At 45.6% G+C, this 16,976-nt stretch overlaps 1 protein-coding gene across 9 annotated transcripts in view; it reads left to right on the forward strand.

Moving 5' to 3' along the window:
• Window positions 1-16,976, forward strand: part of ACACB (acetyl-CoA carboxylase beta) — a 2,187,049-nt gene that overhangs the window by 1,007,819 nt on the left and 1,162,254 nt on the right. For all 9 annotated transcript variants that reach the window (XM_085633342.1, XM_085633341.1, XM_085633344.1 and 6 more), the window contains one exon: window positions 3,301-3,419. In XM_085633342.1, the coding sequence (XP_085489468.1) occupies window positions 3,301-3,419 (119 nt within the window). The remainder of the gene's footprint in view (window positions 1-3,300; window positions 3,420-16,976) is intronic.

Genomic DNA, 16,976 nt, shown 5'->3' on the forward strand with positions numbered 1-16,976 from the left:
TTGCCCCTTGGATATAAAATCTATTTGTTTTCAAGTATTTACTTGGGGTGGGTGGTGTCCTGTGGACGTCACTATGCCAACCACCCCTATTAAGTTACTACAGCCATTATTACATAAGCATTGGTCACTACTAACAAATACGAAAGAGATATTTAACTGGCTGCTAAGCAGCAAATACATATTTGGCTAACTTGGACATCTGGACAGTTATTGGTTTATGGTTATTTGTTCATGTGATTAGTAACCAGAGACTTGTCTGTTATACTTGTTTAACATAATTCTGTGTTAGTGCCACTATTTGTGCTGTAACAAAACTAAAGAATACTCTTCATGGCCTGTAGGAAAGTGCCCCTATTTGCATGGTTGCCCCCCACTTTTTGCCTAATGTTGATGTTCTTTGACTGAGTGTGCCCTGGGTTCCTGCCAACCAGGTACCCAGGGCCTATGTTCTTTCCCTGAACTGTACTGTTGCAAAACCCATTTGGCAACTTTCTGGCCACATGTAAGTCCCTTCTAAAACGTACCAAACGTACCATAGGTACCAAGTGCATGGGCCAGGGAAGACCTCTAAGGGCTGCACCACTTATTGTGCCATCCTTAGAGGCCTTGTACCTTTAAACATACACACACTGCCTGTGTGCCGTGCCTACAGCCCACTACCTGGCATAGGTAAGCCACCCCTCTATCTGGTTGCACTATACCAGTGGTTGAGGGTACAGGTTCATGAGCCCTGTACGCCTACAGTGTAGAAGTCAATTCTTAGATATTGTAAGTGCAGTAATGCCATAAAAGAGTATATTGTATGCGAGTTTGTCATTACAAACTCCACAGCACCATAATGGCTTCACTGAAAACTGGGAAGTTTCATATCAAACTTCTCAGCACATTAAACCCACACTGATGCCAGTGTGGGATAATGAAAAACACACTCAGAGTTCATCTTAGAGATGTCCCCTGAAAAATGACCTAACTCTAGTGTCCTGGCTGAGTTGCTGCTCGCCAGCTGCCACCACCAGACATGTTTCTGGAACCCTGGGTCGAGAGCCTGCCGCTCTCGGGGTCCTGAAACAAAGCACTTTCTGGGGCAAGGTACCAAACCTCCTCCCATAGAATGGGCTGGGTCCATGAAGGGGAAGTTTCAAAGACTTGCCGCCTTTGTGAGCTACCCTAACCATTTGCTGCTCCTAGCAACTGCCCCCCCCGGTTCTGACTCCCACTTTGGGCGGGAGAATTGGGTGGAAAACCAAGTTCGGAGGAGAGGTGTGCCCACCTTTGCCATCCGCACCACTCAGGTGCAGGAGGTGAGGTGAAGCACAACCCTCAGTCCCCGCCATCTTACAGACAGGGGAACCCAGCCAACCAGAGTGAGGCTTATGACCCCCTCCCACTGGAGGGTGGCATAATAGGGGGGTACCCACCCCAAGGAAGGGACCTGTACCTACCTGTAACGCCCCTAAATTTAGTATTTAGGGGCATCCCTGAACCTTGCCTCCTCAGACAAGAAGACAGAAGAAGAGAGACCGAAGAGGCCGTGCTTAAAGAAGAGGAGGAGGACACCAACTGCCTTGGCCTGTCCCGACCTCGACCTGCTCAAGCAAAACCCTGGTATGTCCTGCAGCCAGCAGCCCCCAAGAACTCGGCGGATCTGCCCTGCCTTCCCCATCCCATGAGCACCGGATTTGCTCACCCACAGTCTCTGGCTCCGGCCAAATCCACGAGTCTGCAATACTCAACACCAGACGGCCCGAGTTCGAGTGGCCCAACACCACGAGGAGGTCTCTCCGGTGATCTTGACCTGGGATCTGGTGATCCCTGACCTACCTCAAGTCTCTAACCGATGCCTGCAGCCCCTTTTTGAAGGATCCACTCGACCGCAACCGGAGCCGGTAAGAGAAACCCAACGCCAAAAGACACCCTTGCACCCGACTTCCTGCGGTCTTGGGTGGCCCACCCGTCAGTGTCCCAGCATCCCAAGACATCCCAACTTACTCTCCAACCAGTTGTCACCTCCAGGAGATCTTCGTCCACGAGCCTGCAGTGTTTGTTGCAACTGGAGAATCCCCTTTGAAATCAACAGTGCACCCAGCGCCGAAACAGCACCCTGCACACGGCCGCCCCTGTGCCTCTGTGGGTGCACCTTGTGTGCTAAATCTGATCCCCCTTTGCCCTGAGCCTAACACCACGAGCTTTGCTCCTACAACCTTGTGGCCTGCTCATGAGCAGCCACCAACCAGAAGCCTCCTATCCCCCTTTGGATAACATTGGGCCTCAGCACTCTGCACCCGGTCGCCCTAGTGCCATTGAGGGTGCTTGGGGGTGCATCCTCGTCTCTGGGGGAACCCTAGTTCTAACCCCAGAAAACCAACTCCCAAAACAAAGTACTTACCCATAAACCGATAACACTGTTTTCTCCCATAGGACTGCATTGACTGATTTTCAGTGAAAAATCTTTCAAGTGTGGAGTTGGTTTGTATGAAACCTTAAGAAACTGCCTATATATAAAAACGGAATTACTTACCTTTTGTCTAGTAAATGTTCCAGTGTGATACCTATGCATGTCATACAGAGTAGCAAAAGTAACTTAAAAAGTAATCTGCAAAGTAACGTACACAGTAATCTGCAAAGTAATTGAAAAATAATTTTGACTGTTGACTTACCTGTAAACCAACCAACTGCATTCAAATTGTATTTCACTACATCAATCTTTCAAAGTATTATTCTAATTACCGGTACCAGGCCTGGCTTGGTTCTAGAAAATAAAATATAACTAAATAATATTTTTATACATACAGATTGGTCTGAGTTTAGTCTTTGAGTGTGTGACATAATTTCTTGCCTCAGTGTGTACAATAAATGCTTAACACTACCCTCTGATAAAGCCTTACTGCTCGCCCACACTACCACAAATAGAGAGTATGGTATTATCTACTTTTACCTCTGCCTACCTTTGGAGTTCTACTGGACTCTGTGCACACTATACCTTACTTTGGTATAGTATATGCAAAGCCAGCTTCCTACATGGCAGCAAAAGTATTGAGTCCAGAAACGGTGATGACTGTTCTGCTAAGGCCCAGTTAAAGCTGGTATTTCTCATGATGTAAGATTTTCAGTGGTCGTTTTTTCGTCAAAGGGAGCATTGTATCAGCTAACCAATGCCTTGCATCCAGAGTTCAGTATCGGGCGCACAAATTTCTTGAAAGCAAACACAATTTGCTGTTGCCAATAAATATTGCTCCTTTGGATTGTAGAATGCCCTAAAGATAGATATGACTGTATGAACTGTCTGTTTTTCTTCTGTAGGTGTACGTGCGGCGTGGCTATATCGCTTATGAACTGAATAGTCTGCAGCACCATCAACTCAGGGATGGCACATGTGTTGTGGAATTTCAGTTCATGCTACCTTCGTCTCATCCAAACAGGTAATGGTTAGTTTGTGCATTGCTCTTGTATGTTGATGTATCATTAATACAATATTTGATTTTTTTGTTGGAGTTTTTTTATTTATTAAACTAAAATGCTTAAATTTGTTTAATTTTGTTGATCAATATTATTTACCTGATCATTCTTTAAAAAAAATAAACATTTAATTTGTTAGTTAATGAGAATTAATATGTCTCTTTTGCAATAGGTAGTTTACTTGAACCACTTACAGACCTATTGGATGGCAATTTGTTGGGAAAACTCATCAGAAGACTGTAAAGGAAACATTGCATCATAGATGTCCAATTACAATGCATCGTCCTAGGATACAGCTTCAGGCATGCCTCGCTGGAGGATTTTGAACTTCATTAAAAAATAAGGGCCAGATTTAAATGTCGGCGTTAAGCATGCTCCATCACAACAGTGACATAGTGTGCTTACCACCATCATTGTGGTTGGCTGCCGAATTTAAAAGTGGGCGGACTATAGTTTGACTACAGCGGATACTATTCTGTATCCGCTGTGGTCAGACTTCACAAACAGCCTGATGGATTAAGGGCCGTCGCAGAACTGATTATATGTCCATCCTCCAATTAGGATGGATGAACATATAGATGGTTTTTACTGCCTGTCACCACCATGTAAACCCTGGTGGTAAGGGGCAGTAAAAAACAAAAATGCCAGCCTCACCATGGGAGATCACTTCCATGGTGGGGGGTTTCATTTTTTATTTTCAAAACCCAAAACCCAGATTAGGTTTTTGTATTTGAAATATAAAAAAAACTTTGGACACTTTGACTTATGGTTCTGTCATGTTTGATGGAGCCATAAGGCAAAGTTCCATTGTATTCATTCACAAGAACTACCTTGACGATGGTTCCTGTGAATGATAGAAATACCCATCGCACCGATGGACATTTCTACATTTGCAAGTCTGGTCCTCTGCCATTCCGACTGAGTGTTTGGCCCGACCTCCAAAGAATAAATTAGGCCCTAAGTCAGAAGGTAAAAGCTTTGAAGGGTACAAACCTGCTTGGTGTATAACCTGCACACCATTGCGGTCGGCCTGGGATTGCACATAGGTCCCAATCTGCCACCTCCATAGGCTGTCATTGGCGTTAAGATCCATTTTGGTGCTATTTTTACCTAAAACCTTATAAAGTTGTATATGCTTTCCCCCTTATTGGATTTTTGGCGTTTTGATACCATTTTGTTTATTAATTTTACTCAATTTTTCAAATTTGGTTTGGGATTTTTATTTTCTCCAGTATTGGGGTATCTTTCATAGATTCACATGCCTGAATCAATCCCTGTTGTCGGAGTGGGAGTCCCACGGTACATAAAAATAGCAGTAAACATGCATATGGAAACCATACCGTAGGTAACCTAGAAGTAAAGTAGCTAGGAATCAAAAGAAAACATAATCAGAGGCAAGATGGCGGCTGAGTGAGAAGTGTCAGCCGTAGGTGCTCTCCCGCTGTGATGCAGGAACGAGAATATCCGTAAAAAAAAAAACAGAACCGAAGAATGTGGAGCAATAGGAATCTGAAGGGAAACGGCAGCGTGGCAACAGCAATCAATAGAGACTTGTGTAACTTACGGAGTTGGGTTGCGGCGCTGGTTCGGAGTGCAGAGCAGTTGATTCTCTGCTTTGAGCGCTTTGAACAGGTCTGGCTTCCGGCATCTCCTGCTCCAGCTCGGGGAGCCATGGGTCCCAAAGAGGTTTCGAGGGGTAGAGGTGCGGTTGAACACTTCGGCCCTCCGGCGCCTCCCTTGGAGATCGAGCCGATCCCAGCAACCGCTCGTGGACGCAAGCAGAAACTTGGTGGGCGTACTGAGAACTCGGCTGACAGGAAGGGGAGGGGTGTGGGTGCCCAGCCCCAGCCACACCGGTCCTCCGTATCGGTGATCGAGTTGCTCAGAGGATTGGGGGCTGGCTCTGCCGGTGCTCAGGAGGGAGACCAGATTGGAACAGCCGGAGGAGCTAATACCCCAATACTGTTGGGTAAGGAGCTGAGTGGGGCCGGGGAGGGGCTTAAAGAGCTGGTGAATCAGAGCAATATCCAGGAGCAGCCGGCTAAGGAGATTGATCTTCATGGCGCTGATCTATTGCGGCAGGCGGCTGGTGGGAGCGGAATGGCGGAAAAATCTTAGCTTATGGTTGCCCCGGGCAGGGTAATCACCTCAGGTAATAGTCATGAATCAGAAGCTGGAGTCGTGACAGACATACAGGAATTTGAACCTGACCAGGCACAGGAAAACGGGCAGGAAAATCTGATGGCTCCTCCAAAGGAGGGGGTAAAACCTAACATAAAATCTTATGAAGGCAAAGCAGGGCTTAAGGGGGAGAAGAATGATTTAATAGGAGAAGAGGATCGGAACATACCCAGCCAGGTGCCCGCTGGGAATCCAAAACACAAGGGGAGCTCTAGGGCCCTTAGAACCCCGCTGGGGCATAGGGAGAGAGATATAGACTCAGAGGCAAATTATTTTTTCTCACTATCTGATACAACATGGTCAGGTTTCGGCTCAGATTCAGGAGGGGATACGTTGTCAAGCGATGAGATGGTCATACAAGATAAGGATATGGCAGCCTCAGGTTCGGCAGCAACGGTTCGATCGATGAATCTTAGTACAAAGAGACCTGAGAGGCAAAAGCAGGGGGCCTTGAGATGGGATTACGCACTCGGAGACCAACTGATGGTTGTTACCAACAATACCCTGGATGATGGGCTCACTCCGGACCCTCCAACTTTAGAATCAATCCTGCAGTGCGTGGTTGCACATCGTGAGGAATCTCGGTTGGAAAGTAAAAGATCGCAGAATGCCTCTCGTAAATTGCAAGGGGCAATTAGGAAAGTAGCAAAAACTTGTAAAGACATAAGTGACCGGATGACCGATATCGAGTCTTGGACGGATTTGTTGGAGTCAGAGGTTGCTGGCTCAAAGGGTCAAGCGGAAGCCCATGAGGCTCGAATTGTGGATATTCAGTGGAAGCTGAAGGAGAGTGAGAACTACCAGCGAAGGAACAACTTGAGATTCCTGGGCATTCCGGAGGGAAAGGAGGGGCCCAATGCACGCACTTGCATGGTTCAACTGTTGCAGGACTCCTTTCCGGAACTGGTTGACTGGAACTGGCAACAGGAGATACAAAGGGCACACCGGGTCCCTTCCACCATTCGACAACCAGCCCGACGGATGTCAAGCCTAGGGCATTTCTGGTCTATTTCGGAAATTGCTTACTGAGACAAAATGTTTTTGAAAGGGCTAGACCAGATGCACAACACAGCATAGATGGGTTTTCGTATTTCACTAGACCAGATTACTGCCATGTCCCGGTTGAACGTCGGTGGCTCTTACGCCAGATGATAAAGCCTTTCCAAGATAAGGGAGAGCAGGCTTTCCTTCTAAATCCCGCTCGACTAAAAGTAGTCTGGAAGGACACTACGAGATTCTTTACTTCAGAAATAAAGGCAAAGGAGTTCCTAGAGGTTGGGGGGAGAGTATAATTCAAGTTGTTGATATAAATAGCCCATACTTTTCCCATAAATTAAATTGTGTGTATTTGCCTTGGGGGGGAGGCCATAATTGGGATAACCGGGGTGGCGGGTTCAGGAGGGTTAATATGGATTAATATGGGTTTTAAGTACATATAAGCACATGCATCATTTTCGGGAGAGTACACCGATCAGCCACTACAGACCTGACAGGTCTGTTGCCTTCTAGAACAGAGAGGGAGGAATGGGGGGGCTGGTCAGGTAGGAGAATCAAGTTCAGATTGACACGGAGATGAGGGAATGTTTTAAGGCACAATTTAGGTATCAAATAAATTACAGGGATGGGTAGGCTGAGAATCTGCTCGGTAAATATTGGGGTGTTGAATGATGGTCGCAAGAGAAATAGATCGGCAGAAGTGGTACGGTCGTGGGGGGCAGATGTCATCTGCCAACAAGAGACTCACATCCCATGACAAAAGAGAGGGCTTAACATCTTCCCTGGATATACGCAGGCAATCCGCTCACGGCAGACAATCACTACGAGAGGTGTTGCCATACATATTTCCAAACGGATGCCTCTGGCTGAGCAGACTTTAGCAGATAAATGGGGAAGGTGGGCAATAGTCTTATTACCTAGCAGGGTAACACTATGTACAATTTACGACTCTAACCTTGACGTCCCAGATTTATTGGCAAAATTAGAGCTTGAACTAGCTTCCTGGCCATCCCCACTCATAATCTTTTGATATCCACTTAGGAACACAGGATACGCTTGGGGGAAAGTATCTGGGGAGGAAGCCACAAGTATTTAAGGCCCTTGAAGCTTTAGTGGGAAGTCATGGTTTAGTGGACGTTTGGGTTCAGAAAAAAGTAGGGGTTGCCGGGTATACATATTTCTCTTGCCCTCATCGGAAGTATGTTAGGCTCGATTATTTTTTTTATTTCTGCCTCTCTTGTAGAGGGAGCTACCATACGGAAACTGCCAAAGGTTTTATCAGATCATAACCCTCTGATGTTGTAAATTGAGGTTCAGGAACATGAGAATCTTCCCTCAAAATGGTCCTTTAACAGAAAACATTTGGCTACCGAGGGCTTTATAGATCACATCAGGGGGTGGACCAAACAATTTTACGAGGCAAATAGGTATAGTGCATCAAGAGAAATCGTCTGGGATACATTTAAGGCCTGCCTTAGGGGTGAGATTAATAGTTTTGCCGGGCACCTTAGGAAAGAACAGAGTGAGGTCATACAACAGCTCATGACTGAACTCTCCAAATATGAGGAACAGCACCTGGGAGCTATTGGAAAAAAAACAGATGGAATTACTGAGCCAATTAGAATTAAAAGTAATCAGCACTAAAGCAAAAATTAACGGAATATACAATAACAGAAATGCTAAGATATATCAAACCCGGGCCAGGGACAATTATGAATATGGGGAGATGACAGGGAGACACCTTGCACTGAGACTGAAACAGAGGGCGGCTGCAAATAATATTATGAAGCTAAAGAGGAAGGATGGGATTATGGTAACCAAACCTCAGGACCTTGTTCAGGTCTTTGCTGAATTTTATGGCGACCTGTACAGCTCTGAGGTTGATCCGCAAACATTAGCAGGGGTGGGAACCGTTATCTTCCCCCCTATAATACAGGAATTAGAAGAAGACATCTCGCTAATTGAAGTCACCGAGGCACTCCAGGCTATGGCACCTGGTAAGGCCGCCGGCCCAGACGGGATCCCGATGGAAATATACAAAGCCTTGCAGCCTGAGCTTGCACACCTGTTGCTGGACCTGTTTCTGGCAGTACTGTATAGGGGTAGTCCGCCTCAGTCCTGGAAGGAAACCAATATGGTTATTTTCCTGAAAAAGGGAAAACCATCTGAAGATCCCGCTTCGTATAGGCCCATCTCCCTTATAAATGCGGATGAGAAACTATATTCTAAAATCATAGCGCTCAGACTCGCAAAAACAATTGCCTCCCTGGTCAGTCCGTGGCAGCACGGATTTATTCCTGGTCGAGGAACGACGGATCACGTTCGACGTGTAATCTCATTATTTGATATAATGGAACAGACAGGGGAGCAAATGTCCCTTATATTATTGGATGCCCAAAAAGCTTTTGATCAGGTTGAGTGGGCATACCTTTGGCAGATTTTAAGCACTAACGGTTTTGGCCCCCGTATACTGACTGCCATAAAGGCTATGTACGTACAACCCCATGCAAAAGTTCAACTGATGGGGATGGAGTCGGGAAGAATTAAGATCTCACGAGGTACTAGACAAGGATGCCCGTGCTCCCCAATTCTTTTCGCTCTCTATATCGATCCATTAATTAGAACAATGCTAAACGATCAGGCTATCAAACCTATAGTGGTCAGGGGATACAACACCAAAGTACTAGCTTACGCTGATGACATCGCAATAGTAACCCCTGACCCAAAAGTAGCTTTGGATCGGATCGAGGTTCTGGCATCAGAATTTGGGAGTCAATCGGGCATAGACTGAATACAGGTAAAACCGAGATTGTTTGCTCCAAAAATACCCAGTTTCATGACGCACGGAGGTCTACTGAGGCCACATATTTAGGGATAAATGCGGAGGTAGGGACGGTTTGGGACATCAATTCGGCACAGCTTTTTAAAAAGAAAAGTAACGACTTAAAACGAATAGATAATTTACATCTTTCCATTATAGGACGTGCGAATAACATAAAAATGACTGTTCCCCAATTGTTTTTATTTATTTAGATGTATTCCGCTGGAACCTTCAAAGGGATTTTTTTTTTTTTAAATCGAAAGAATATTTTCACAATTTATTTGGGGATATAAAAAGATTAGAAGGTCAATGAAGTTGATGACTCTACCACAAAGCCGTGGGGGTCTGGCAATCCCCCATATACTATATTATTACTGGGCTGTAACTTTGCAGCAAATGATCAGTCTCTTTCGGCCTAAAAACTGTTCAGGAACTACCCAGGCAGACCAAAGTAGGGAGATCCCCCCCCCCTCTATCTATGAGCTGACCCTAGGGGAGGTAGCATCAGGTATATTATTGAGGCAGCTCGAAGGGAGCTATTATAAAAGAAACGTGGTTTAAATTAGTCAGAACTGCTTGGAATGTTTGGAATAAGGTAAGATAACTTTTGAGAGTTCCAAAGGTTCAGAGAGAATCTATTTTTATCGCGCTCGTCAATGTTCCCTTCTTTACTTTGATAGGTTAGGCAGAAACTAGGAGCAGGCCGGAATTAATACTGTAGGTGATATGTTTTATCAATCAGAGTTAATGTCATTTAAAGAGCTTCAAACACAATATGGCGTAGATTCTAAGACTTTTTTTTAAGTATTTACAAATTAGGGAGATAATTAAACCAGTAATGGTTCAATTTAGTAACTTGGATAGAATCCCTATGCTGGATTGGCTGGGACACAGGCAGCCCCGGGTTAAAGATTTGTACTCAATTCTTCTGAATGCCAATCAAGACGACATAGTCAGCTCAGAAAGTATTTGGGCAGGGAAGTTGGGGGATCAGGATGTTGATCTGTGTAGATCTTTATATCTGTCAAAAAAAAATCTTTTTGGCTGCAAATCTTAAAGCTCAACACTTTAAAACTCTGTTCAGGCTATATTACACCCCAGCGTAATTGTTTACTTGGGGGAAAAGGGAAACTGACAGGTGCCCAATATGTGGCCAGGGCCCGGCTGATATGGTTCACATGTTCTGTGGTTGTAGCAAACTGGGTATCTTGAAACAAAGAATAGAACATTTTGTGAATCAAACTATAGGGGGTATAGCTCGATTAACTTCTACACTGATTATATTTGGTGTTGATGACAGTTTACAGATGGACTCTTCCCAAACGTATTTTTGTTTCATGGTAACAGCCATTTTGCGTATAATTATCGCAACTAGATGGAAAGATGCAGATCCACCTTCATTTCAGGAATGGTATGCTAGGCTCTTTCACGTCTTTAATTTAGAGAAGGCATTGTATAAATGTAAAGGCAGAAGGGCTAAAAAAAGAGGCTGCCTAGTGTGGGGTCCGCTGTGGGAAGCAGAGGAGAATTAAGCACACAGTTTATAATTTTAAGGAAAGAGGGAGAATCCCTCTCATTAGGTCTCGCCTGACCCAGCTCATGCGCTGGTCTGGCGAGACATTTTGTGAGGGCTCCAAAAAGTGCTACCAGGCCAGCCTAGACCTACAGTGCATGTGCGCGGGCACACGCGTCACGCTTTACCGCGATTACTTTAACTTTCGCGGCCGCTTTGATGTTTGCTCGCAATCGCGATCACTTTCGCGGCCGCTTTGATGTTCTCCGATAGGCTTCAATAGATTGCAGCAGTTAAAACAAGCATTGGCATAGCCAATAGGTCTCGCTTAAGGGACCTTATAAGTGTTTAGTTATGCAACTGTTGCATGGCTAAACACTTATAAGGTCCCAAAGGCGAGACCTATTGGCTATGCCAATGCTTGTTTTTCTTTGTATCTACCCTTACCAGTAGGATATATTTAATTATACTTGATTATATGCATTGATTAATTGATGAATTTGATTTGTGTGCTTCTCGAAACAATTGTATTTATTGGTTTTCCTGAATTTGAAAATAAATTAAATCAATTTAAAAAAAAAAGGAATCAAAAGAAAAAATCCTCCACTTTCATGACTCGTCCAAGTTGTTATATATAGTCCAAACGACAGCCAATCCGGCGACAGAACCCTCCAGAATGTTCTCTTCAGAGGCTCAGGCTCTCAGATTTTCTACAGCACGTCGTGTGAAGGGAGTCTCCCTGAGCTCTGCTCAGTACTTCTCAGGTTTCTTCAGGAATTCTTAATTTTATGATGTCTTTTTCAAAGAAATCTCTTTCAACCTTGTGAATCTTGGGGGAAGCTCTGGCTGTTTTCAGAAGATCCCACAAGAAGTGCATTTACTACTTGTATCTTGACCGCCAGGTGAGAGACTTCATGATCTGCAGAACTTCCCCACAAAAGACTCTAAGGGACAGAGAGGGACGTCTGCGTCTGTGGCTATAGAAGATTAAAGATCAGGACAATACCTTATCTGAAGTTGGAAGTATTGCCTCTGTTAAGACTACTTCTAGAAAGAGGTCTGCCGACACGGATTTCTCTTCTCCTGGGGCTAAGGTATCGAAAACACAGCACACCTCTAGGAGTGCTGAGCTGCCTTCTACTTCAAAAAAGGCTCCTCCACCTTCTAAGAGTAAAACTCTGCCATCTACGCCTCCGAGAAAGACTGTGAAGTCTCAGGCTTCAAAACAAGTTTCTGACAGATTTACTTCCGAAACGGCATCCCTCGTCGACGAGCTCGACGACGATGTCTTCGTCGACGAAGCCTACCGTCGCTGCGACGACGACGTTGGCTACTACTTTCTCGCCGCTGAAGCCTTAGATGATAATGTAGTCGGCATCCTCACCGTCGACGCTGGTATCTGTTACGGTCAGACCAGTCCCGTCGTCGAAAGATGTTAAGTCTACTTTCGACGTTCCTTTGAAGACGAAGATTAGAAGAGTGTCGTCGATGATCACCTCGTCGTCGACGGCCTTGTCGACTACTACTTTGTCGACGGCTACCTCATCGACGCTACAACTGTCTTCATGCACGGCTCTTCAGGTTTGGTCGTCGTCTACACCCACAGCATCTTCTACATCGTCTTCAACACCGTCTACGCAGTTGCCTCAGTTGACGGCAGCGCCTTCTTTGCTACAAAGACTTGGAGCTTCCTTGGAGGTCCTCTCTCCAATTCAAACCTCCCCTAGTAAGGTTCCTCTTGTGTTACCTGACCAGTTGCTGGACTATGGAGAAGATGATGAAGAATCGGGTGAGGGTGATAGGTTTCGTACTGCCAGGAGCCCTTCTGAGCTCTTCATTAAATATCAAGATGTGGATCAAGAAGATGATTATTGCCCGGAGATTGTTCTTTCGGCTCCAGATCCAATCCCTATGGCCCAAATGCCTTTGGCTCTTCTAAATAATCTACAGTACATGTTGGATGATTATTATCGCCGTTTCCCTCCATCTGAATCGGCCTCTTCTATACCACCTACACCCGTTCCTCAATCTTCATCAGCATTGATGTCACCCAGACCAAATTGTCCAGTACCTTCGCATCATTCTCAGGACGTTCACACCACGGACGACGATAGGAGAATTGGATGACAGATCACTCCTTATGGAATGGGATGACTATTAGATACAAACTCCGTCTCCTTCTACTCCTGCTCTGGTCGACTCTCCTCCAGTTGACATCGGAGGTTTTCATCTTCTCATGGAGAGGACAACACAATAGTTCCTCCTTCCTATGGAAACAAAGAAGGATGATTGTTTCGTTTATGATTTTAAGGATCAACCGAGATAACAAATACGGTCTATCCCTATTATTGATTTAATTTGGCAGGAAGGACTAAAGGTTATGAAAGCTCCTGCTTCTATCCCTGCCGTCCTGCCCAGCCTCGAGAAGAAATACAAGGCACCAGACAATTCGCCAGCATGTCTGATAGGTCAGCCAAAGGCAGATTCCGTTATCGCCCAAGCAGCTCAATGACGAGCGCGGAATCCCTCCTCACCGCTCTCAGCTCCTCCTGATCGGGATGGGAGACATCTGGACACCTTTGGGAAGAAAGTTTCGACCATGGCAGCAACGACTGTCTGTGCAGCTAACTCGCTGGCTATCCTAGGCCGATACGATAGACAAATGTGGTCGGACATTTCTCCCTACATCGACATGTTGCCTGAGCCCTCTAAGTCAGAGGCGTTAAAAATCCTTCAGGAGGGGGAAAGAATCTTGGCTGAGATTATTGATTCGGCTGTGGATGTTGCGTCTACAGGTTTTCGACAACTGGCAGGTGCTGCAGTCCTGAGGCGACAGGGCTGGTTGAAATCCACATCTTCTCGCCAGGAGGTTCAGGCTAAAATAATTGATATGACTTTTGACGGCGAGTCTCTTTTTGGTCATGTAGACGAGGCCCTCCAGGCCATTAAAAAGGATACAGAGACAGCAAGATCTCTCTGTACTCTTCAGTTTCGGAAACCGCCTTTTCGTGGCGCTAGAGGACGTGGATCCTTCTCTAGTCGAGGAGGCTATAATCAGCAACGACAATACCAGTCCTTTCACAGTAACCAACGTTACTCTTCTCAGAGCCAACAATTCTTCAGGCAACAACCGACTACCTCTAATTCACAAAACAGAAGAAAGTCTTCCTACCGCGGACGTGATACGTCTAAGAAGCAGTGACAACTGCCACCTGCTCTACCGCTTACCCCTTTAAAAGTTGGAGGAAGAATCTCCTGTTTTTACTCAAACTGTTCGGCTATAACAACAGACAAATGTGTCTTGGACATTGTGGCCAGAGGCCATGTTTTAGAGTTTGTAAAACTTCCTCCGAATTCTCCTCCCAAAGGATCACCTCCAGCTCACCTCACAGAGCTTTTTTTCCCAAATACATTTGATGTTACGATAAGGAGCGATCGAAGTAGTTCCTCAATTGCAAAGAGTAACCGGTTTCTATTCTAGAATTTTTCTAATAAAAAAGAAATCGGGGTCATGGCGCCTCATTCTAGATCTTCGCTCCCTCAACAAATATCTAAAAAAGTTATCCTTCTAGATGCTGACTCTTCAAGAAATCCTTCAAATCCTCACGGCGGGGGATCACATGACCACCCTCGACGTCCAAGACGCTTATTTTCATGTACCAATTCTACCCAGACACAGAAAGTTCTTGAGGTTCAGAGTGGCTGGCAGGGACTTCCAGTTCAAAGTCCTTCTGTTTGGACTACGTTCCGCGCCCCGTGTTTTTACCAAGGTCTTAGCACCGGTGGCTGCACACCTTCGACTGGAGGGAATTCAAATTTTTCCTTATTTGGACGACTGCCTTATCAAGGCGAATTCTTTCACAATTGCAAACGCCCATACTCGGAGATTTCTGTCTCTTTTCCAGTCTCTGGGCCTCTCCTTCAATTTCAACAAGTCTCACCTTGTCCCTTCGCAAAAGTGAACGTTCTTGGGAGCCACCATAGACACTCTGCTGACACAAGCCTTTGTCTCAAACGAAAAGCAACTGAAACTTTGCAAACTCGCCTAACTACTACGATTAAAAAAGTAAGTTTCAGTCCGGCAGTTCAAGTCACTTCTGGGGATGATTTCATCCTGCATCCCTCTGGTCCCCAACTGCTGTCTCAAGATGAGACCGCTGCAAGAGGAGCTCAACAAACAGTGGTTACAGGTTTTGGGATCCTTCGACGATCGCATCCACATCAATACTCGGATTCGAGAACCTTTACGCTGGTGGATTTGGAAGAAGAACGTGACAGCAGGCTGCTCTTTCCTAGTGGAAGCTCCAAGGTTCGTCATCACCACGGACGCCTTACTCGAAGGATGGGGAGCACACCTGCAAGGACTCAGTCAGCGGCAAATGGGATGTTCATCAACGGACTTGGCATATCAAACTCATGGAGTTTCTAGCTGTCTTCCTGGCCCTAAAGTATTTTTGCATCATCATTCTCGGAGCATCAGTGTTGATCCGGACGGACAACACGACAAGTATGCACTACTTGGACAAACAGGGAGGGACAAGATCCGCCTTACTGTCTCAGCAGGCCCAGCAAATTTGGGATTGGGCGATCCGACATCGGATCAGTCTGACAGCAGTCAATGTCCTGGGAGTTTCCAACGTCCTCGCGGATTCCCTCAGCAGATCAGCAGTTTCCAATCACGAGTGGGAGCTCCATCAACCAACTTTGGATCGTATTTTTCAGAACTGGGGTTGACCAGATCTGGACTTGTTCGCGACCAGTCAGAACCGCAAATGCCCATTCTTCGCAAGCTGGCTTCCCCACAAAGGATCGTGCAGGAATGCGTTTTTTTATGAACTGGTTGCGGATCTATGCCTACGCCTTTCCACCGATACCGTTGGTTCCCAGGGTTCTCCGGAAAATGAAGGAGCCTTGTCGCCTAATACTATTAGCTCCCAGGTGGCCTCGCCAGTTCTGGTTCACCGAACTCCTCCTTCTCTCCGAATGCGATCCCATTCAGTTGCAACCACTACCGAACCTTCTATCCATTCAGAACGGTCAGATCTGCCACATGGATCCTGCATCTCTGCGCTTAGCGTCCTGGCGCCTGAACACCTTGAATTCGCTCACTTAGACATTCCTTCGAACTGTAGGGAAGTCTTAGCCAATGCTCGAGCTCCTTCCACAATAAAGACATACAGGCTCAAATGGAAAAGATTTTGCCTGTGGTGTCAAGCTGCCAACATTCACCCAATCCATGCAAAACCGGAACAAATTTTGCCTTTCTTTTTACATTTAGCAAGATCAGGCCTTTCCCATTCTACTCTTAAAGTATTCTTAAACGCTATCTCAAGATTCCGACAGGATGGTTCCAATTCTCTTTACTCCTCTAGGATCATTCACCAGTTCTTCAAAGTATTGATTCGTATGTTTCCTCCCATCCACCTCCATCCTGGCATCTTAACGTTGTGCTCTCACAGCTCATGCGGCACCCCTTTGGACCTATTCATAGGGCAGATTTGAAGTTTCTTTCATTGAAAGTCTCTCTGCTGTTGGCTCTCACATCAGCTAGCCGGGTCAGTGAGATTCAAGCCTTCACTATTAAACCGCCTTTCCTTCAATTCACCAGGGATTCGGTAGCGCTACGCACTAACCACATTTTTATGCCTAAAGTACCTTCGGATTTCCATCTCAACAAACCGATCATTTTAAAGACTTTATTTCCTAATCCTCAATCACCTGCGGAAAGAACTTTCCATACTCTGGATATCAAGCGATGTCTAAAATTCTATTTACAAAGGACATCTTCAATACGAAAAACGGATCAGCTATTTATAGCTTATGGAAAGATGCGTACAGGACACCCAATTTCCAAACAGACAATTGCTCGTTGGATTTCGGCTGCAATTTGTTTGTCATCAACAAGCAGGCAGACCATTACAAACAACTTAGAGAGCGCATTCTACTAGAGCAATCTCTTCCTCTACTGCTCTTTTTGCTGGTGTGTCTCTTCATCAAATCTGCAGAGCT

This window comes from Triturus cristatus, chromosome 11 (genome assembly GCF_964204655.1).
Source record: "Triturus cristatus chromosome 11, aTriCri1.1, whole genome shotgun sequence".
In the NCBI taxonomy this organism is placed as follows: domain Eukaryota; kingdom Metazoa; phylum Chordata; class Amphibia; order Caudata; family Salamandridae; genus Triturus; species Triturus cristatus.